Source organism: Gallus gallus, chromosome 1, assembly GCF_016699485.2.
Source record: "Gallus gallus isolate bGalGal1 chromosome 1, bGalGal1.mat.broiler.GRCg7b, whole genome shotgun sequence".
Lineage (NCBI taxonomy): Eukaryota > Metazoa > Chordata > Aves > Galliformes > Phasianidae > Gallus > Gallus gallus.
Genome location: NC_052532.1, coordinates 147,893,038 through 147,917,337, shown reverse-complemented (window position 1 = coordinate 147,917,337; position 24,300 = coordinate 147,893,038). Strand labels below are relative to the sequence as shown.

The window sequence follows — 24,300 nt, the reverse complement described above, 5'->3', positions numbered from 1 at the left end:
TATTCATAATACAGTAAACGTTATTGATTTACATTTAAATTTAGCATCTATTGTTCTTGGTACTTCTTCATGAGCTCTAATTAAACATTAATAGTCATTAAAAAGCATTTTGCTAACTAACATTAGGTAGTAATTTATGAGATAAACTCATGAAAAATCATAATAATTGATGAAAGGAATTTTGAGTAGTAGATGTCATCTTGACAACATACACTAACTACCAGAAATCCTGGGTTTGATTTCTTGTTCAGTGATGCCATGAGGCCAGATAGCTAGACTGAAAAATGAACTGGGATTTCCCCTTGGCCAGGGCTATTCTACCAAATGCGAGATAAGAGAAATGCAGTAGCTCCCCTAATAAGTGCATGGAGAAAGATCCCTTTGCCAGATCAATATCCAGGAAAAAAAAGAAAAAGATATATTTTTTCTCATTTTGCATTGTAATAGTAAATGAGGCATATGTATAATTTTATGTCTTCTTTTAAAGCCACTAATCTATTGGTTTTATTGTGATTTCTTTATAGTTTAGAATTATTTATGTCTCTCAGGAACAGAAATGCTAAAGGAAGTAAATGAAAGATACTATTATTTTTAAAAAAGACCTTTTAGTCTGATAGTTATTTTACATCACTTTATGATCACTTTGTTAAGTATGCTAATGTCAACAACAACAACAACAAAAAACATATACAGATAGAAGAATCAACTGAGTAAATGTAGCATGTAAAAGTAAAAAGTGTTCATTTACTTTTTTTTTTCTAGCCTTATGTTTTTTTGTTTGTTAACTAAATCAGGAAGAGAGATAATACTGTTCTTTCGAGAAGTTATGATTTGATATATTGACAGTTGTGATTTTTAGTTTAGGAATGCACAAATCATATTAACTTCAGCAAAAGAAAAATAAAATTGCATATTACTCGTGGTAAATAGTAGATGTTACAACACAGTAATGCTGCAGAAGGTATCCATAGGATATTGTATTGTGGTTATGACAAAAATCTCATAGAGAATGGAGGTAAGAGTCACTGAGCATCTGTGTGCCTGTGAATTAAAGAAGCAGTTAAAAACAAGTGAGCATTTAATAACAGTAAAAAGATCTTGTCTGGGTCATCTTGGTTATATTTAAAATGTCTTTCATATGTATTAGTTTTATACAGTTTGAAAACTTACTGCTTATTTTATGTGGTTCAGTAATTAATATATTAGATAGACGATGATGTTAACCCTGGCCTAAGGATGTACAGCAACACAATTTTAAATTATATAAAAATATATTCTTATGTGTGCTTAATACATCTCCTTTCTTTTTCTTTCATCAAGAGGCTGAGCTCTTTTATCTTTGAAAAGTTAAGTTTTAATGGAATGGAAGAGTTGTTTTTATTGTTTAATGTTACTTTTGCTCATCCATTTAGGGAAAGAGAGATTATATGAAGGAGAATGACTAAAAGCATTTCAGTATCATTGCAAGTTGCAGAATGAGTTGTGGGTTGGGAGTTCTATTGTATGTATATATGTAGACAGGTACAATAATGCTTCACTGTATTTAGCAGCTTAATAACACAGTTTACAACTGATTTCCTTTCATAATTGTTTAGACTCAATGAATAATTTGTTCTTCCAAGAAAACAGATTGATTATTATTCTGTTGTAACATTACTTATAAGGTGTTTGTCTAAGTAGAAAACATAGTTCTCACAGTTTGTGTGTAGTTTATCTCCTCATAAATTCTAAGTCAGCATCTTTGCGAAAATACTTTCAGGATAAATGAAAAGTAAAACAATCCTTGTATGATTGCTTTAAGTTCTTATGCTAATTTTTGATATTTTAAAACCTTTTTTTTTTTTTTAATTACAGAAACCTTTGAAATGCTCATCAAACTGGCTGAGAATTACACAAGCACACTTTTCTGCAATGCATATAGAAACATGGCTGCTGAGGCTGCTACACATGTTCAGGAGTTTTTCACAGACGTTGCACTCTTCGTATTTGGCACAGACATCAGCATAGAGGAATTTGTCAACAGATTTTTTGATACCCTGTTCCCAGTGGTCTACAACCACATGATTAATCCAGGTCTGACTGATGTTACACTTGAATATGCAGAGTGCCTCCAAATGGCACGAAGAGATATCAGGCCCTTTGGTAACATTCCCAAGAAAATCATAGGACGAATGGGAAGATCACTGTTACCCAGCCGGAATTTCCTGCAGGCTCTGAATTTGGGGATTGAAGTAATCAATACAACAGACCATCTGCATTTCTCTAAAGACTGCAGCAGAGCGTTACTGAGAATGCAGTACTGTCCCCATTGCCAAGGGCTGATTTTGAGTAAGCCCTGTATGGGCTACTGCCTCAACGTCATACGAGGTTGCTTAGCCTACATGGCAGAAGTTGACCTTCATTGGCAGAGATACATTCAGTCCTTGGAAGAGCTCTCGAGTGCCATGCATGGAACATACGATGTTGAGCATGTGCTTTTAAACTTTCACTCACTTGTTAATGATGCTCTCATGCAAGCTCGTGTCAACGGACCAGAATTAACTGAGCAGGTAAGAAGCTGCTGTTAGCCTTGTTTGGTGCATATATGCCACCAAAAAAAGTCTCACTAAAAACTAATACTTGTTTGGCTATTTTTTATAGCAGTGCATATGTTTGTATCTGATTTCAGCTTTATTCAACAATGTTGAATTCAACAAATTTTCCAACACTGCATTTTAATGTATTTTAATAATCCACATGAACTTCTTATTTCATGTTATCTATTCATAAGTTTGGCATCAAGTAGATATTTCAACATTTTGAGATCATTTATAGTAAAGAATTTTCAAAATGGAAGAAGTTTATCCAAAGTTCTCTAAATATTTGAAGTAATGTTGATTGTTTTTTTTCCTAATGAAGCCACAGCATTTTCAAAATTTTGCTGAAAGAAAATTTTGTTTCACAATCAAATGGAAACTTCGATTCCTTCACCCTTTTTGTTTAGAAGTACTCTATATTCTTGCATGCAGATGTCGCTGGCAGTGACGTGGTCTTTCTTTTTGGAGGGAACACAGGTCCATTTATGCCTGCGCTCCACTAGGGATGGGCATCAGCTGACGTGTCAGTCCTACTTAAAGGAGTACTGCAACTTTCCTCCTTACTTGATTAGCTGAAGAGAACACAGCCTCTTCTACTAAGCAGCTGATATGAACTCTGAAACAACTTGATGTAGTATAACAGAGAATTCTTCATTTCTTATTGTGGTAAGACCTGCAGTCTGTTAAGATGGGTTTTTCTTCCTGCTTGCAGTCAGTGACTAGTAAGGATATTGTCCTTTCCTAGGAATTTCCCATTTCATCTACTTTATACAAGCCAGTTTCTTTAGCCGGAGTCTCATGCTGCTGAGCTGTATTAAGAGTAACTGAATTTTGAACAGATTTTTCACTAACATTTTGGCTCAAAGGTGTCTCACTGATGTCTGTCCAATTCCAGGGCTACATGTGCATTTTAGGGATAGTCCCTGTTCCTCTTCAGATTGTTTATCTTTTACCCTACAATTTTCAGGAACAAGCTAGGAAAAGCAAGTAAAGACTCAAAGCTTGAAAGTCCTATTTCTTGCTCTTCGTAGCGGATCACTTGGTATGAAAAGAGCTCTCCTCTTAAGCTTTAGATTTGAATTTTGAATAGTGTAGCATAATTGCCCCAGATTTACTGACTCTTAAGACACTCGTGTTTTCAAAATGGAAGATTTTATTCTCCATAATAATATATTTCATTCAATTATAATGTAAAATTAAATGGGTGAAGAGTCCTACACCCACTGTTTTGATTGCTCCAAAACAAAATGCTTTATTTTGATATTCCTGAAAATTTTATGGTTTCCTTCATCCTTTTTCCTTAGTAGACATAAGGAATATTAAATTTTCTTATTTTGTGCCAATATATTTGTTTGAAGATCAACTGTTGACTTCTGTTCCAGTAAGATCTTCTCATATAGAATTACTTCCAAACCTTAACAGCTAAAAAATTCATTTTTCACTGTTTGCATCAAATACACATATTTTAACTATTCATAAACCCTTGTGGCATCCATAACTTAATCTCTGTGTTATAGTTGATGAGTCTTTTCTCTCTTTTATTTGTAATTCAGTCAGTAAGACTGTGAGGCATTGATCCCTTGAAACATAGTGATCTAGTTGGTCAGTACCAAGCTGCTGAGTATGGCTTCAGCGTAGTTCAGATTTGCCCATGCATTAAGCTGATTCTGACATGTAATAAATACAGTCTTTCAGCTTCCATAGGAAGAGGATATGAATTCTGTTGAAATTGTCTCATTAAATTTATTTATTTATCTTCAGAGTGACTCATGAACTGCTGAAAACTTAGATAAGCAATTAATGCATCAGTGATCCTGACACAGGAAAGATGATTATGAGCCAGCTGATAATGGCTTACTTAGGGATTCAGCAGTCTCTGCATTTTTAAAGCTGAATTTCATCACAACAACTAATTTTTTTTTTAATCTTTTTTTTTTGAGTTTCAAAGAAGCAGATAGAGAAAAAAAATCTTAAAATGTGTGGAGATACACTATATGCATATGCAGATTTTAATGTAAGAATCTACACTGTATCCTGTTTACTGATATATGTATTTATCTAGTTTTTCGTAGAATCATACTCATGTTTGAACTAAGTGTGAAGTATTCTTGCTTACATGTATGATCATCTGTATTCAAATCTAATGTACATTAAGTTGACCTGTGTGGTGTGGAAAGACCATTAATGCCTACATAACACACCAACTTTCTATTACACAACTCTTTTTTCCAAATTGTTCACTTTTCTGCTTGTATCAGCAAAGCAGTGCCACAGTGTCTACAGTTGCAATGTTTTCACGGAATCACAGAATGGCCTGGGTTGGAAGGGACCTCAAGGATCATGAATCTCCAACCCCCCTGCCACAGGCAGGACCACCAACCTCCCCATTTACTAGACCAGCTTGCCCAGTGCCCTGTCCCTTCCTTCTTGCTATTTTGAATTTGTGCTTTTAATTCCTTCCTCGCACAGCTCTGTTGACTGACTGGTAAATCCAGCATCAGTTCATCATCTTTACACCTGTACATTTTTCCACGTTTTTCTGCAGAATCTACTGGAGATATATGGGTTGTGCAACTACTTATGTATTTATGTATGGTCAGATATTTTTATATATATATATATATATATATATATGGACATATACTTAATGCCAGTTTTGTTCTATGCTCCTGAAGCCTTCGTATGTCCATTTATGTACTGTTTATACTCAGTGCTGTAGTGGGCCCTATGCTTTTTAGCTGGTAGGAGCTGAAGTAGAAACATTTTTAGCAGACTTTTTTTTTGTTTGTACACTCATGCAAATATAATACAGAGGCTTAAGAGAGCAATGTCATGCAAAACAGGAACTGTATAAGCTATTCTTTATTGAGATTAAAAAAAAAAAGAGAGGGGGAGGTTTGTGTTGTTATCCATTGGGTAGTAGGTAAAAATGCCCGTTCCTATAAAGGACCTTCTAACTTCTTCCTGTGCTTTTTATGCCCAGCCTAAGTTGCCACATACCAATCTTTCTGAGCTGTGGTATAGCCAGGGAAAACCCCACATAAGGCAACTAACTATACAGGCTGATGAATATGCACATGCTTTGTAACACAGTTAAGCTGTGTTTAAAAAGAAAAGAAAAACAAACAATGGAAACTTTTTACAAATTATAATAAACTGTTTCGTGTTACCTCCATTCTGTTGTGGTAGACATCTCAGTCATAAGGCAGAAGGAAAAAGAGTTTATAATAAGATTTCTGAAGTTTTGGTCTGGATGGACCCTACTGTCTTTTCTGGTATGCGTAGGTTAATGGTAGGATCTCATGTTTTGTTCCCCTTATGCATGGTTTAACAGCAGGGTCCCATGACATTGAAGGTCAGGTTTCTGTGTCACTCACGGTGTGGTTCAATGATAGCTTGAACCAGTCTCACCTGGGTTGCAGGTTCTGCTCTGGCACCATCTTCAGCATGTTTTTCCTTCCCCTTCCTCTGTGTGAATGATGATTAGGCAGATGAAAGTTTACTTGGTGAAGGGAGAAGTCTCTCTTAGATCTGGTTTTGTTTCACTGTGTGAGGAGTTGTGCTATTGTGTACTGGATAATACAGCATGGGGGACCTGAGGGAAGGTGAAATGAGTTTGAGACAAGAGCTGAAGGAACAGGGGATGGGACCAGGAAATGAAAGAGTAAAAGCACAAGGCTTACAATTAAAATCTTTCCTTCAAACTAAACTTTGCATTAAAATATCATTCTTGAATGCCAAAAATCAATGTTGTTTGAGATTAATGCTGAATAAAAGAGATGAAAAGAAATATTGATTAGTTGTTCATTATATATTCTGGGCACTCATGGTTTTGGTATCTGGAGGAAAATTAAGTATGTGACCGTGATGTGGAAAACTATATATGCATACAAAGATGTGGGAATCAGAAGCATAACGGAAAAAAATTATGCAGGCATATTCCAACACTTCCTTAATGTTGAAGTGAAGAATTTATGCTGAAGTTTTCTACATTCTTGTATTTATTTTTGTGTATAATAACAAGCCTACAAAAATTTGGAATGGGGTTTTTAAAAGCAGTATGTCCTTACTGTGTTCTAATCTCTGTGGAATTACACTGGATAGCTTTTGAAATATTGGAGATAATGAAAATGACAAATTTATTGAAGTTTTCTTGTCTTTTTTTTTTTTTTTTTTTATCTTAGTCTAATTCTGAAAGAAATTCTAAGTTATGTGTCTTCTAAAGATAAGCATGATTATACTGTATGGAAAGAGACTTTTGTCTTGCTTTTATTTTTATTTTTTTTATTTTTTATTTTTTAATGTCATTCATACTAGAAAAAAAAAAACCCATCTTTCTTGTATTATAGAAGGCTGGTAGTAAGAAGAAGTTAATAGACTATATTTATAGCTTTTCTTCCTTATTATTTTTGCTTTTCTTCCTTATTATTTTTGCTTGAAATGACTAGCTATAAACACATAAACAGTCTGAACTGCTGCAACAGTGACATGTTGAATTTCTTATTCCTATGACAAGAGCTATTCACAAACATTATCAATGAAATGCATTTTAATTTTTTCTGTTCCTGCTAGGGTCTGTTTTATGTAGCTACTTTTTACTGAAGCTTCTCTGGTGAAAAATCATGCAACCTTATTCAATAACATTCCAGAAAATGAATTATCTGTATAAGTGCTTTTAAGCAATTAATTCCAGACATTTAAAAAAGGAATAGGAAGAAGGTGATGAAAAACATGTTTTGATAATCTCAAATATGCACTAAACATATACCTGCAAGCAGTAGTATAATTGCAGTTTTTTTGGGGGGGAAGGAGTATGCACGACTATTGACAAAAGACCAGATAACAGTATTTCTAATTGTAGGAAGTGCCATACCTAGATATTTAGTAACTTTCGTTGTTTATCAGATTCAGGCACTAACAGAGATGCAAGAGATCAGTGTATTTTGAAGTAGTTATCCAGTGAATCCACTGCTTTAGTATCTATATTTTATTTCCATTTTTTATACCTCTAAACATGTCAGTACTGTGCCTATTGCTTCATAACTACTGCATTTTGATTGCTTCCTTAGAGTGAATTACTCAATCAAGAAATAAGTTCAGAAGCTACTTTAGCATATTGGAAGTAACACTTTCATTGCCCTATTTTAAAGAAATCTTGATATTTGAAAATGCTAATTACAAATTACTACATAAATCAGATCATGAAAGAGGTCTGACATTCATCACTTACTCAAAAACAAAGTTGTAGGTGTCATAAAGAGCTATATTCAGCCCACTTGAAGCAAAATTAGATGCCTTTAAGAATACATAGTTAATACTTAATAATAGTTAATCAAAAATAGTTGTGGATTTGAAAAGAATCAGAAGTACAGTACTTTACCACAAGAGAAATACTAGGCTGCACTTCCAAGCTTTACTTAAAATGTCTACACTTGATTTTGGCTTGACAAACTCAAGAGTTACCATCTAATGGAAATTCAGAACAGAAGAACAGAAGAAAAATAATAAGCATTTTCATTAAAAATAAAGATTCAGGCAGATACGATAAAAGAGGAAATTAGTAAACATTTCCTGCAAAACAATTCAGTCTGTCTAAGTAAGACTGCCATATGAATGTCTTCTATTACTACTTCGACATGTTTCAGTGCACTTAAAAGTATATAAGCAGAAGAAATACACATTCTTTATCAAATACAGTGACTGTTTTACCAATAACTTACCATTGCTGGAGGAATCAGTAATCCATCATTCCCTGATTTTGAGGATGATGTATTAGAATGCTGCAAGATTTGTAAGGGCTTTAACTTTGCTTCTTTGGATTTCATTATTGTGCTTAATGTCTTTAGCATCATTCAAACAGCTTTTAATTTTGGATTTTGAAATCGTTAAGAGGAAATAATATGCATTTTCTCATTACATCAATTCTCTGATTCTTTTAATTTACAATGAAATGGGAAATGTCATTTGGAATCGATACATTCAAGATTTTATTGTTTGTAAACTAAATATACATAATAAAAAAATTGTTCAAATGCTTTTATGAAATGGCATAGGCTGATCTAAACTCTAGCTAAGAAGAAATAAAAGCTCTAATCATAAGGAGAATTAATTAAATGAAAATGCAATTTCACAGCCTAATTTCCCATACATACTAGAGCAAAACTAGCTATTATTGTAAAGTAACCTAATCACATATTGTTTTACACATTAAGCAGGTTACACAGCATTATATAATTTATGATTGTTTTGGTTTATTATCTGGATTGTTTGTATTTAAACTACAGGTAAATTTCTCGATTGCATACGTTTTAGGTGCACTTTATCTGATTGGAAGTAGGTAAGGTTAGACAAATATCTAGCTGGCTCTTCCAAACAATTGACTGCATCTATCTATGATTCATTTGCTCCTGTGTATTCTAGCCCTTGCAGGTGTGCAGGCAGCATCCCCTCCCCTTATGAAGGAGTTCTCCTATGTTGTAGTAAAATAATAGCAGCCTGAGGGCAGAGAGAGTGTACCACATTCACATCCCAGGCTTTCTTCTACACATGCTCCTGCTCCTCTGTCATGACTACTGCTGTTCTGTTTGGTGATCGTTCACTCTCCCTGCACAAGAGAGCCTCATGTAAAGCAAGTCTCCAATTGCACTTGGCGTGGGCAGAAAAAAGAAGTGCTGTCAGTGCTGGATGCAGAGCTATGTATCTCAGGATGGCCCTGCTCGGTTATCTCTTCACATACTTCAGCCCTGTGGCCAGTAGCAGTCATGAGACTGCAGGGAGGTAAATGATTCACAGCACACTTACTTTTGTTATTGAATGGTCAAACCACACTGTTTATATATAAGTATGCATGTATGCCCATGTAGTATATATGCTAGATTACTTGCTTACACTTACTTCTGGAAAGGAAAACAGGTGTGTTTAACTCCAAACGAGGATTTTTTTTCTTTTTCTGAAATAGGATGCAAAGTATTAGGGAGGATGGGAGTGTGAGCAAAGATGAGGAGAGTGGATAGGTATCTTGAGGAAAATGTGCCCCCCACCCTGTCAACCTTCTGCTGTTTATAGGCTTACATTACAGCAGCAGCAGAGGAGCCAAGACTCTGCCAAGTTTCGCTATCAACAACATCCCATAGCTTATCAAGAATGCAGCGTACATTGCAGATGGGGTAAGTTGTAGCTGGTTTTAAGCACCTCATTGGCATCAACCAAGGAGAATCTGTTGGTGGCTAGGGAATGTCTGTCACTGTAAGCGGGGGCAGGAAGGTGGCAGCTTACAACAGGGGGTGGGCAGAGTGGCCAGCAGCAGGTTTATGCTGCCAGGCCAGAGCATGCTGCTTTCATGGAGGGAAGCTACACCCATGGAGGGGTGTAGACACTACTGCTTTTCAGATCATAGTTAGAGACCACATGATCTGACAGATACAGCAGCTGAAGTATCTTCTTTAGCTTAGTTCTTTTTTTCTTCTTTTTTTTTTTTTTTTTTTTTGAGATTATATAGGATATAAACTACTTTTTTTCACATGGCTTTTTACCTCTCTGCCTGTGCTATCTCCCTCAAAAGTAGACACCTTCAGATTATTTTAATTATTTGTTTTCATGGAAAAGTGTGTGACACTGTTCTCTTATTATCCAGCATATGGACTCTTGAGTAGCATCTTGCTGGTGCTGCCAGTACTATGCTACAGGATATATTCAGTCTGCAAGGGACAGGGTGATCCTTCCACTCTACTTAGCCCCAGTGAGGCCACATCTGGAGTGTTCTGGGCTTCCCAGGGCTAGAGGGACATGGAGCTACCAATGAGTCCATTGAAGGGCTACGAGGATGATTAGAGAGCTGGCATATCTTTCCCATGAGGAAATTATGATAGAGGTGGGACTGTGAAACCCTGAGACCAGAATGCTCATGGTAGAGCTCATCAAGATCTATAAATAGTTTAGGAGAGTGTGCAAAGAAGACAGAAACAGCCTATTTCAGTGGTGCCCAGTGATAGAATAAGAGTTATTGGGCGCAACTGACTGTCTTTCTGAAAATCAGGAAGCCCTTCTTTATGGCAAGAGTGACTGAACACTAGCACGGGTTTCCCAGAGAAATAGTGGAGTTCTTGGAGAGCTTCAAAAGCTGACTGGACGTGGTCCTGGGCACAAGTATTGATAAAGTGTGGGAAAATGAACCTTGTTTGAGAAATTGCACAGATACAACCTGAATTTAATGTCGTGGCAAAATTCCTCACACTAAAATGGCTAACTGGATTCAACTTTGTACATTTATAACTGTATGCGAGTGTATATTTCTACTACCAACTTATAAAACTGAGCTACATGCTATATAGTTATTTTATACTTGAAAGGAAAAAAAAAAAAGGAAAAGGAATAACTGAAATATGTAGTTTTCAGCAAAGCAGACTTTGGGATAAAATTGTGGAATTCTAGCTGAACATTTTAGCTTAAGTCTGTGCCATCTTTACTTTGCTGAATTTAAATTACTTAATAAATTGATTTAATTTAAGTTATTTCAGAAGATCGGTATAAACTGATTTGTAGAAGCTGCTGAAGAGTAACTGATTTTAAAGTCCTCATCTTATACAGTTCTGTATGCAAATTGTATTGTGTTGTAAAAGAAGGTTTGACACCTAACCTAATACACAGTTGAACAACATCACCTTCCATTTCTATTCATTCACATGTATGCATCCAACTGCAGCTGTGAAAAACTGTGATGCTTGTAGAGTATACTGACTGTTTTAATACATCAGTCATTTTTTGAATGTAACAAGAAGCAAGTATACTGCAGCCATGACCTCCATCTAATTCAGATTCCTCTAGTGTTGTATTTCATTTCCTCAGTGTTTCAAAGTGGAAAAGCTCCTTGCTTATGTCAAGAAGTTTTCTCCTGAGACTAAATTGGGCTTCAGTCGTGAGAAAGGAGAACAGAAAATTTTGAGAACATAGTGAAAACCAGCAAAGCAAGCTTTTGGACTGTTTATAACCAGTGAAAAGCTTTTTTTTTTTTTTTTTTTTTTTTTTTTTTTTTTTTTTTTAATTAAGTGAAATGTTTTCTTCCTACATAACAGTACAGTTTGACAACTCTTCCTATCTTTTCTGGTTTGATCCTCCCTTTTTGTTTATTTAAGTAGCTTATATTTACTGAGGTCTGAAGTCTGTGAACATGGACTAAGAACAAGAATAATGTTTGTTTCTTAAGAAATTAGAATCATAGAGTCATAGAATCACCAAGATTAGAAAAGACCTTCAAGATTATCTAGTCCAACAGTCCACCTATCACCAGTATTTCCCCACTAAACCAAGTCCCTTAGTATAACATCTAAATGTTTTTTGAACGCTTCCAGGGACTGTGACTCAACCTCTTCCCTGAGCAGCTCATTCCAGTGCTTGACCGCTCTTTTGGAGAAGAAATTTTTCTCAGTATCCAACCTGAACATCCCCTGGTGCAACTTGAAGCTATTCCCTCTCGTTCTATCACTAGTTATGTGGGAGAAGAGGCCAACCACCACCTCACCACAAACTCCCTTCAGGTAGTTATAGAGAGCAATAAGGTCACTCCTGAGTGTCTTCTTCTGCAGACTGAACAATCACAGCTCCCTCAGCTGCTCCTCATAAGGGGCATTGGCTGTATTTTTAGGTGAGTATTAAGAACAGTATTAATAATAGATAACATAAAAATATAAGTTAAAATTGGAATTTGGTGTGGACGTTTTGCAAGGTGTTATGTAAGTTTAGTGATATTGATAGACTAAATGATAGACAGTTTACAAGTTTTTGTAACTATAAAGTGAAATACAGAGGACACCAAAGTTAAGTTCTAATGGGTCTAACTGTCTAACACAAACCCATTTGAAAATATATGCTTCATCATAATCATCAACAAAGAGTGAGGAATGGCAGTCATTGGTCGAAGGACTTTTGTATAAAGTACAAGCAACAGAGTGTGTTTATGTAATTTCATTTTGTGTAAAATAAGTCATTCCCTGAGACACTGCTTTTCTGTTTTCCCATTTGTTTTTTCTTGCATCATCTCACTTCTTTCTGTAATCTTACACAACACACTATATACTACCACTATAAATGCTCATGCTGTTTTATAGATTCTGTAACTAAACCCAATGTTTTCCAAATAATGACAAAATATGTAAAAAGCAGCATGGACATTTATAGTGCTACAACTTTTAACATGAAGATAGTAGCAAATCTATCCCTCAGCATCTCTTGTTAGTCAGAATCCCCATTATGTGCTCTGTACTATAGAACTCTGCTTAAAATCTGTCTCTTATTTCATTGTAATTGGTTTCTTTGCCTTTAATGCTTAGAAAAAAGATTTCCAGCCATGGGTGGAATATTAACAGAAGCAGTAATTCATCCATAAGTATTCACACATCTTGGAAAAATATGTGTTAGTGTATGATCCGGTCTTTTCATTTAGCAGGGCATTATTTCTCAAATGAAAACTAGAAAATAAAATTAATGAGTATTGTACATAATATTGACAGTGTCTTTATTTTAAGGTTTATGATACAATGACAGACGTAGCAAACGCTGGATGCACCTGTTTCTGTCAAGAACATGTTAGAACATGAAATCATGTCTATCAAATAAAGTAGATTGCTACATTCATTTCTCTTCTCAGAATTTGAGTGTATGGTGGCACAGCTTTCAATACGTGTTTCAAGCTGAATCGTTCCCAGTTCCTCTTCTTTCAGTAGATGTTCATTTATGGAAATGAGAGAGAACCCATTTCTCATCTTTGAGAAAAGGTTCAAGTCCAGTGTCAAGTCTGTGTCTTGCACCTTTTTGAAACGCCCTGTACTATTTTCAAACCATTTACCAAACTGCCGTGTTGCTTTTATATAGCTCCTACATTGAACTGACTTGCTTTATTGAGAATCTGTGCTGAGGTGCTGGCAGCAGGTGCTGCAAGGCTCCTCTGTGAGGTGAGGCTGGGGCTGTGTTGTGCTCTGATGGCCCCACCACAGGGTGCTGCTGGGCCCCATAGCCATGAGTGGGCATTTCCGGGAAAACATATATAAGAAAGGGTATGTAAAAATTGTTATGCAGCAGCTGTGAGAGAAGGCAATGAAAAACATAAAGTGAGAAAACAGCCCTTCAGGTAGTGCAGGAGGTGCTCTAGGCACAGAGCAGAAGCTCCCTGCAGCCTAGGACAGGCCCATGGGGTAGGTAGTCCCCCTGCATGCCATGGACACAACATGGAGCAGGTAGCAGTCCTAAAGGAAGCTGAAGACTGTGGAGAGCCTACCCAGAAGGAAGATTTCTGGCAGGACCTGTGGCTCATGGGGGACCCACACTGGAGCAGGGGAGAAGCATGAGGAGGGAGTGGCATGGAAGAAGCATTATGGACTGACCACAGTGCCCATTCCCCAGTCCCCTGTGCTGCTTACCGTACCAGTGATGGTAATTGATAAGTGATTTCCCTGTCTTTATTTGAACCTTGGACTTTCCCATCTTATTTTCTCACACTGTCCTCTCAAGGAAGGGGAATGAGATTGCAGCTAGGTGGGGGTCTGCTAGACAGCCAACGTCAACCCATGGCTTCTATCAACACAGACATGGCTTTGGCAAGCAGCACTGAGCAGTGCAGTTTTACATAAGGTAAATTCAGTATAGACTGCCAAGTATCATGATATGTATTGTGCATTCCTATTTAATGTGCTTAAATCAAGTTTACTTCACAATTTGAAATAACTCAGAACATTAAGTTTTCTGCACTTCCTTATTAAAATTGAGATCTAGAAAATATTACAAATGTTAATATTAATTCCTTTTTTTTAATTATTATTTTTTATTATTTGTTGGGGGTATGTGGAGGACAGGGAGCATTTGACAGGAAGTTAGGGAAAATTTAGGCAAAATGCACATCCGAAATGGCTTTCTGCTATCTCTTAAATGCATTGATACTCAGAGGTCTGAAAAAGGTGGAATAATTGGCCTGGGCTGCTGTCATATTCTGAGTTTAAGTGGCATGTCTCATTGTGCTTTGGCACCACAGCAGATTGTCTGAATGTCCAATGGGAAACTGAACTGAAGTTGAAGAAGATGCTCCAAGAGGCTGAAAATCTAGTTTTTGTGTCTGCAGAAAAAGAAAAGAGGCTTTGCACTCCTTTCCACAAGGCAAGTAGGATGCATAAACAAGTGTAAAGGAAGAAGTAAAATGAGAACTTTCTGTAGGATGTCTTATTTTCTTTTTTTTCTCTACTCTTTCATTCTGAGAAAGAAATGGAGCTACTGAGGAGAGCACACTTCTGGTTCTCAGTTGGCTTTTAAGTCAGATTTTTGTTTTGGAAGAGAAAACCTATGAGTGCAAATTCAGAGATTTTGAAGCAAATTATTTTTTTAGATAAATTTGGTACCTTACATAATATGTATGTGTATGAGTAAGTGACAGTCTTGTACACATAAAAGGTCTTCACAGAAAACTGGTTTATCCAGATTTAAATAAGAGGTTGAAAAGACATTGAAACACTTACTACCAGAAGGCAAATGACTAATCTCCTAAGAAGTAATCTGGAATGGGGGAAGAAATATTAGATTCTCAGAAATGCTAACTGCATTAATAGTTTCTTGTTTTCTTCTCATTTCTTTTTTTTTTTTTTTTCAGGTGGCCTTAGATTCTGTATTATCACAAAAACACGGACCTCCAATTATATAAGGAATGATTGACAGTATCTTACACTAAGTGAAGCAATACATTCTGATAGTTACTGTGAACGTATACTTGTGTTACAGACCTTATTTTCAAAACTGCTGTCCCCTCTACAGTTTTGTCAACCTTTCACAGAATGTAAGCTCAGGGTGCAGGGAGGCAAACACAGTCAACTTGTCTTTCTCTCAGAAACTTGTTATACATTGTAGGTTGTAATATATTTTGTGTTCTGAATGAACAACATGCCTGATAAAGACTTTTGGTGACCCTGGCTAGACTCATAGTTAGATTTAATGAACAATTCTGCCAGCATCAGACAAGAAGGCAGAGTGTTAGCCCTGGATGTCAGAGCTATATTTTCAGGGCATACAGAAATAAAGAGCAATAAAGTATATTTTAGCCACTAGAGAACATTGATATGTCAGTCTCACTACACAGTGGGAACTGATCTTTGGAAAGAACTACTGCAGGTTTTATATAATTGCTTTACAGAGGAGAACCACAGAGTGTTTTCGCTGAACATAAATGAAACACCTTGGCATCCACTGAAGCAGACTTGGACGGGGAGAGCTGGCAGCCTCTCACAAGAAGCAGTTTTGTTGAACTGCCTTTGAAGAGTTTGAACTGGCAGTGCTGTATTCTGGCTGCAGGATAACTTGGCTGAGAACATTAGGATTTCCCCTAACATTAAGCCATTAAAAAAGATCATTTCCTTCCCACTCACCCCATTCAGGAGAAAAAACTATTTTTACTGCCTGAGATACTTGAGTGTTTGTCCCTCATGAAAGGAGCAGCAGAATTAAAATCACTTAAGACTTTGATAATTAGCAAGGAAAAGATGAAAATTAAAAGTAAATTATTAAAAGTAAATAATTAAAACTCATACTTAATAGGCCATTAGATTTTATTTTACAGTCACAATATGCAGAATGAAGAAGGAAACCAGAGATAAGTAGCAACCGATAAGATATGAGAACAACCTCGAGAACCCATGTTTGAAGCACTGGTTTTAGTAGAAGAGGAGGATACAGGTCCCGGTCATATGCAGGCTGTAAACTGCATATGATGTTGGAATCAACATCTTGGGCATCAGCATTTTGCAAAACTCTATTAAAATTTTCTTATGGAAAAAAAAAAAAAAAACTCTATTTCATAAACTGTTATTGTTTTTGTCTCTTCTTTGATCCTCCATCTTGAGTGTAGATTTTTTTTTTTTTTGGTGATTAGACTGCCACTGCTTTGCTGGCTTTCATATTTACCCACTTTGTATTAATCTTTGTTGAAGCTCATCTGGTTGGGTGTGGGACAAACTATCAAATTTAACAAGGCTGCTTTGGGAACAGACTCTTTAGAAGAGTCTGTAATGATAGGACAAGGAGAAATGGTTTCAAGCTCAAGGAGATTAGATTTAGATTGGATGTAAGGAAAAAGTCTTTTACAGTGAGGGTGGTGAGGCACTGGAACAGGTTGCCCAGAGATGTGGTGGATGCCCCGTCCCTGGAGACTTTCAAGGCGAGGCTGGTTCAGGTCCCTTCCAACTCTAAGGATTCTATGATTCTATGATTCTATGAACTGAATTGGTTCTTTCATGAGCTTGAAGCTACTTCCATATCTCTTTAAAAATTTGTGAATACACTTTCTTGTGTATCAGCTGAATAAAAAAACTGGTTTGAAATTATTATTTGACAAGTCTATTTAAATTTTGCAGATGTTTATAAAATGAATGTTTAAAGAAAATTGTGCAAGCATCTTTCTGTGTATCAACTTTACTCTATAATTCTCTGTTCATGTTTTCCCCATCCAAATTGTGTTGGACTTCTCTCTTAAATTGTGTAAAGTGATGAAATGTATGCGTGAAATGAACAGAACTTGAAGTTGCTGCTCTAAGTTTGAAGTTCTGATGTCTAAGAATTCTTGCCAAGAACCCCAAGGCTACAGTGTAGAAAGAGACAATTAGTCACAGATGAAGAACAAAACATTTACAAAGAAAACAATACAGTATTTCTCCTGATCTGCCTATGTTGTAAATACCAGTAATGCTCTACTGTTCATTCCTAACAGTCTCATTAATGTCCTCTTCCCGTTCTGCAGGAAAAAAAAAGTCTTATTTTAATTAATGTTTTTGCTCCTCGTATTCAAGAACTTGAACTTAGGGAATCCTTTAAAATTTCATACACCTCTGCACTCTCCCACATATTAAAATACGTTTTTCGTTGCACTAGAAGTACGATATTTAGCCAGCGTCTTTTAGAAGCAGTAAGCAGTAAGAGCTTGCTCAAGTGCTTGGAAATGCCGAAATGTCGGTGCTCCCTCTTGTGGTTTAAATGAAAGAAAGAAAACCGCGTTAAACCAAATGTGAGGATATCTTGGCATATGTTGCAGGAGCTTGGCTGGACATCGTTATAAGTTAAAAGGAGAAGCTAATTTGACCCTGAGAAATCTTCATTTTTACCTGTTAGACGATCAAAAATTGCCAAATCCCAGAGCTGTCTGGTAAGGAGTACCTTCCTTTCCCTTGCAGTAGGCAGTGACTGTCTGGCAGCACAAGGTGCAGAACAGGATGTGATGTACTGCTCTTACTACGCTCCTCTGACTGACATGCAACCATCTATCTACCTGAAAGTATCACACATTCCTTTGCAAGTTTTGAATCTGAATCAGAAAGTGTTGTGGACGTGATGACTTGTGTTTCTGAATAAATATTTTGGGTAGTTTGAAGTTGTAATCAGTTGCTGGAAACACTTGTGACTTCAGGAGTCTGTTTCTCAAAGAATGTATGCACTTATTCATTCCCAGGAAACCAACTATAGTCCACGTAATAACTTTTATTTTTTTTTATAACATATTTTCAAACAGTTGTTCTGCCATCTTATTGTAGCTTTTGTTTAAAGTCATTGGACTGCTGTCCATTTTTCCACCACTGTTCAAGGGAATTTAAGGGATGGTGCCAAATTTGTGATAGCTAGATCTGAAGGCCATCCGACTGATCAGTAACTGAAATATGCATTAAAGAAAATCAGCTTTGAGTTCATACATGGACTATAGCCACTCTAGTACCTTGCAGTCTGAGAGACTGTGTCCTACTCTAGTGAATGGGAGTGGCACACCCTGTTAACAGGAAATCCTGGATATATATTTATCAAAAGCTTACAGTGCACAGGCATGAAAAAATTAAGTGTCAAATTAAGGGCAATTTTTAGATTCCTGGTTCTGATTCCCTGCTAGAGCTGAGTCTAAACCATGGGGTTTTGTATCCAGAAGTGTTTTTTTCTTTCTCACTCTAGGTACATGAAAGAGAACTAGAGAAAGCAAACTCGAGGCATACTGCACAATTAGCATATGCTCATCTTTTTCAGTGTATTTCACAACAGCCTTTGACTGGAGCAGCAAATCACAGGATTTCTGAAGCCTGTTTCTGGCACGGTGGAATGGTTTAAAGATATGGCACAGTTAATCACTGGGACTTGGTGTTATCTGATTTGAAGTACACCAGAGCACTGTGCATTCAGTTTGCTTCAGTCATGTCACTGCCAGACTTTTCTGCTGTCCTGGAGCTGGTGTGAATGCCTACAGTCTGGGAGATAGACCAGTTTTGGTACCTGATCTAGTATACTTGTAGCACCTCTATGTGTCCCAATACTGCACATGTAAACCTAAATGGGACAGCACATCATCTTTGTCAGTACCGTGATGTCAGTACTGTGTCTCTGTCACTATCACAGAATGGCCTGGGTTGAAAAGGACCTCAAGGATCATGAAGCTCCAACCCCCCTGCCACAGGCAGGACCACCAACTTCCACATTTAATACTAGACGAGGCTGCCCAGGGCCCCATCCAACCTGGCCTTGAACACCTCCGTATAAATGATGAAGTCAGAAATAACCATTATTGTAGTGGTAAAAAGTCTCAAAGAATGTGACTAATTTGCCCTATTGAATATGTGAACGTAGAGAACATCATTGTCCAGTCTTCTTTAAATGCAAAGGTTTATGATACTTGAGTTTTCCCAACGATGTGTAGCCAGAGATATTCTACTGAATTGCACCACGCGAAGTCAAACTGCCATAAAGTTCATGGGTGGCACTAATTGCAATTTAACTGCATGGTTATTACAAGAGCTTTTAATTAACCCAGTCATCATACTGTGGCATACAAATTGTGCATAATAACAGCATGCTGAGTATAATGACAATAGGTTTGTCTGAACTGTGAAAATCAGGAGTTTCATAATTTTCTGAGGTTTCCTTTTAAGCTTTTACGTATTGTTCAGTATTTTTTTAATAACATTTGACCAAAGGAGGGGGAAAGAAAGCAACTAGTGAATTGCATGGGCTTGTCTGTTTTAAAACATTACAGCAGTTTTTGATTCTTCTTGAAATTCAGTGAGATTTGTAATACTCTTTTGAATAATATTTTGAGGCATTTTTTCAGTCTCACTTTCCTCAGGGTATTTTCAGTTCCCTCTGAGAATCATTTTATACTCTAAGATTTTTTTTATTTTTTTTTTTAATTTGAGGTCAAGAAATGCTTCTTCTGTGGAAGTGTTGAAGTGGAAGATGATAAAATACATTCTGATCAGATATTGCTGCAAAATGATCATTCATGTAGTGAGAGCACTCCCCTTCTCTCAAAGTTATGATTCCAGTCTTTGTCTCTGAAGAATGGCAGTAATAGCACTGGATGATTTTAGATTTTTGTTTGTTTGTTTGTTTGTTTGTTTTTGCTTGAAAGGTTAACTTTGCAGCCCAAAGACTGAAACAATGTGTCTTATAGATGTTATAGTTATTCTGAAAACAGTGGAAATAAACTAAGTGGCATTATATTTGTGCCATGTACTCCTTCTGGAGACTTGAAGAATTCATCTCCAAAAAAAGTAGACATTTATTAGACATTATAGACATTATAGACATTATTATACATTATTAGATTTTTTATTTTATTTTATTTTATTTTCTACTGAAAAATGAAAATTTGACACTTCAGTTTTAAAATATTTGCCTCACAGACACAATGGGCATCTGAAGGTAAGATGATACTGTATGACTTTTTCATGGGCACGGCAGCAGCTCACTGAAGACACTGTGCCAGTGAGGAAGGCAAAAGTCCATTTGCTACCCATGTACAGGTATTGTCTTGAATATGACATAAAAATGACAGGCAGTAGTGAGCAAGTAAAAAAAGACAGAAGGGTGAATGATACCGTGTGATGCATTTAACAAGAAGTAATTGACACCACACTAGTCAGCCACGCAGGCAGGCAGTGTTCCCAGGGCTTTAAATATAAGAGATGTGGGAATGATAGCAGACAATGACATCATCAGAGTACCTGCTTGTACATGCTTATCCTGCATAAGCTGTGTCTGAAGAAATAAGTGACTTTGCTAAAGGTTGCTGAGGTAACTTTCAGCTGTGAGAGAAGTTGCTACCATTAACAGAACAGCACTTAGCATTATGAGTACGATGTGTACATTATAGCAATAAAGTTTAAGATTACGTTTTAAGAAAGATTTTATTTTTGAAACTAAGGTTTGCTTGTAAATGTATCAGAGAATGCAAAATTCCACAAATGGCACAAAACATTTCCTGAGACATTCACTCAAAGAGAATGAGTCATAGAATCAAAGAATCATAGAATGGCCTGGGTTGAAAAGGACCTAAAAAATCATCTAGTTTCAACCCCCCTGCCATGGGAAGGGTCACCAGCCACTAGACCAGGCTGCCCAGAGTCACATCCAGACTGGCTTTCCATGCCTCTAGAGATGGGGCATCCACAGCCTCCTTGGGCAACCTGTTCCAGTGTGTCACCACCCTCTGTGTGAAAAAGTTCCACCTAATATCTAATCTAAACCTCCCTTGTCTCAGTTTAAGACCATTCCCCCTTGTTCTATCACTATCCACCCATGTAAACAGTTTTTGGAAGGCATTTTGAAGCAACCAAAGGATATATAAAATGGGCATTGTCCATACTGCCAGGCACTGTGATCATAAAAACTTCTGGTTTTCTTTATTTGTTCATTTTAGTCAGAGAAAACGGTAGCGATATTTTATTTTAAATTCTCTGTGAATTCTTCTGTCTTCCTTTTACTTTTAACAAGGTTGACTATGTACTGAAACCAAGATTTAATAAATCACATGCAGTATTAGTTTTTCAGTAGAGCATGCACACAAGATATGTACAGTTTTGTCTGCTTAGTATCTTGTCTGATGTGATCCTCAGCGTGAAGTATCTCTTATTTAATAAATATGTATGGCATTAATTACTTTTCTTCAGTGACTAGGAAGAATAATGAGCTATGAACATGGATTGATATTCTCTATAGCATAAAATGCTCAGTATCACATTTAAAAAAAAACAACACATGAATTCATATGTATTGACATCTAGATCAGAAAACCAGACATAAAAATCAGTCAGTGTTTTCAGCATCTATGGTCTGAATCATTAAACATGCATCTCAGATCATTAAATTTACATCTTCCAAAGTTGTAATGCATATTTCCATCATGCTAAGTGTTCGGTGTATGCTCTGAGTAACTGTGCTGAACATGCCATAATAATTCATCAACCTTGAAAGAAATCATAGAGTTCAGTGCATATTAAAAAATATGATTGGAGTATATTACTGAAAAATAAAAATATGCTGCTGCTCATTACATGTCATGATCTCTGAGGTTACTGTTACTGTATGCATAGCTGTACAGTTTCTTGACAGGAAGGCAAAAAACCGCCATCAATAAAATATGTGTAACTTGCTTATATACCTTGTATTCCTTCAAAAGGAGTGATTCCATTTATATTTTTCTTATACAAAATGAAATACAATTGTGTGTTTTCTGCTTTCACTGTAGACACAGTGTTGACAAGTATGATAATTAATGACATTTTTCTTAGCTAATCTTCATGATGTGTCCACAGATTTTCATGTTAAAATGGACTTAAACAAAATAAAGAGATACAAAATCTATTTTTTTCTTACATATGTTCTTTACTTCTTAATATCTGTTTTCCTTTCAGGTGAAGAAGGTATGTGGCCCACCTGTAAGGAAGTCTACACAGTCTCCACATTGCTCTTTTGATCAGAACAAATATTACCAAGGGCTGAAGATGTTCTCAAGAGACAGCGAAGAAACCCTTGCCAGCAGAAGAAAGTAAGACATTAGTTTTACAGCCAGAATGAAAGTATAAAGCAAACCATAAATTTTACAACAGAATAGATTATGTTCAAAGCAATTGCATGAAATAATGAAGGAAAAGAGATACAAAAGAGAAGTTTGCTTTGGCCGGCACAGAATTTCATCAGTCAGTATCTATTCCACTTTTTTTTTTTTTTTTTTTTTTTTTTTTGTGGCTAAGCAGTTGATGTTTACCAGTTGCTAGCACACTGAAAATATAAAATTGTATTCTAATATCTGACTTCATCTGGGTCTGTTCCATGATGTAAAAATGTGGTGTCTGAGATGACCTCAATGGGAGCTTAGGGGACATCAGAGGAGTGGACAGTAAAAAATAATGAAGCTTGAGGAGGGAAAGAGATTTCGAGATCCACTGGCACAGATTTCAGTTTACCAACTTTACAGTTCGTTTCACCTTCACTTGCTACCTCTTGGATTATCTCCTTCCTTATTTGTTACAATCACTTTATGTTTTTCTTTATATTCCCATGGCAACTGTAACAACTCCTGGAGGAGAGCAACTTCAGCAATTGCTTACAGCTTGCTTTTAAGGAAGCACAGTTCTCCCAGTCAACCACTTTACCTGCTGCATACCTCCCAGCCACATTCACAAGTTTAGCAGGAAAGAACAGGCTTCTCCCAGATGGTGCAGACTTAATTTTTGACAGTGATCGTAAGAAAAGGAAATGAAGGAAAGGACTCCATTAAGTGTGTGACTCCTAAGGGTTCTCTATTTTCTCCATATCCAGCTTCAGATGAAAATTTACATTTTGAAGTACATGTTGGACCATCTCTACCTGAACTTTTCCTAAATTATTTTCACTATCAGACAGTTTAAACTTCAACATCCCAAGTGGTACATGAAGGAAAGGAAATTCCACTTTGCTTCTGACTGTAGGAACTGTCAGGTGAACCTTATGTAATAGCATACAATCTTAAAAATATTCAATGCTTTTTCCTCCAAAACCTAGCTAGGTTTTAGCAAAGAGAATGAAACTCTAAGAAAGAAAAAAAAAAAAAAGTCCAAATAAACAGATGAGAAATATTAGCAGCTTCCACTGACTGTAATTGCACATTTGTGCTCAACTGCCTGTAATTACATGCTGTCTGATATAGAAGATGATGATGTGAAAATTCACATTCAGACCATCTGCCCTTCTAAATACTTTGGTCAGACATCTACAGGGGTTGAAATCAGTTATTACTTATATATTAACTTCATCTTTGCCTCAGGTTTTGTTTGCTAATAAACTGAATTACTGACTTTTCTGTTAGAATGCAGTTTGTCTTAAGATGTTACAGCAGCTCTATTTATTTCCATTTCTGTATGGAGTTGATCGGATGGATTGATTGTACAAAAGAAATTCCAGCTATTTTCTATGAGAGGACTCTAATCACTAACTTTCATCCAGAACATAAACCCAACACATAGTTAAAGGCAGTCCTACTCAATGTAAAATGGAAAATGCAACTTTGGGGCAGAGGAGTACAGGTTATAACTAACTATCCATGGTTGGGAGAGTGCAGATGAATTATACTTATGTATTTAAAATATATTGCACGTATACAATTCTGTGATGCAATCAAAAATGACTCCACCTGAAATTTTCAGAACTGCAGTTTTAGATATGCTAATACAATCAGCTTGCATTAAATAGTTATAGTAATTATGAACCCCTATGCTTTGTGTAGAGTATTCTGGCATTCTAATGATGGACTGCATATAATATTCGTGTTTTACCTGTGTTTGTTTTTAGTAAACAATAATTAAGAGTTTAATTCCATGTGCCATTTTAGATCTACAATAACTAAACATTGGGAAATGTCTAGAACTGGTGTTTTTTTTTGTTGTTGTTGTTTGTTTGTTTTTTTACAACT

The 24,300-nt window shown here is 36.3% G+C and overlaps 1 protein-coding gene across 33 annotated transcripts in view; it reads left to right on the top strand.

Moving 5' to 3' along the window:
• Positions 1–24,300, top strand: part of GPC5 (glypican 5) — a 676,292-nt gene that overhangs the window by 102,823 nt on the left and 549,169 nt on the right. For all 33 annotated transcript variants that reach the window (XR_005842199.2, XM_040653879.2, XM_040653810.2 and 30 more), the window contains 2 exons: positions 1,855–2,549; positions 22,265–22,398. Coding sequence is in view for 32 of the 33 variants with exons in the window: in XM_040653879.2 (XP_040509813.1) it covers positions 1,855–2,549; positions 22,265–22,398 (829 nt within the window). In the remaining variant the exon portion in view is untranslated. The remainder of the gene's footprint in view (positions 1–1,854; positions 2,550–22,264; positions 22,399–24,300) is intronic.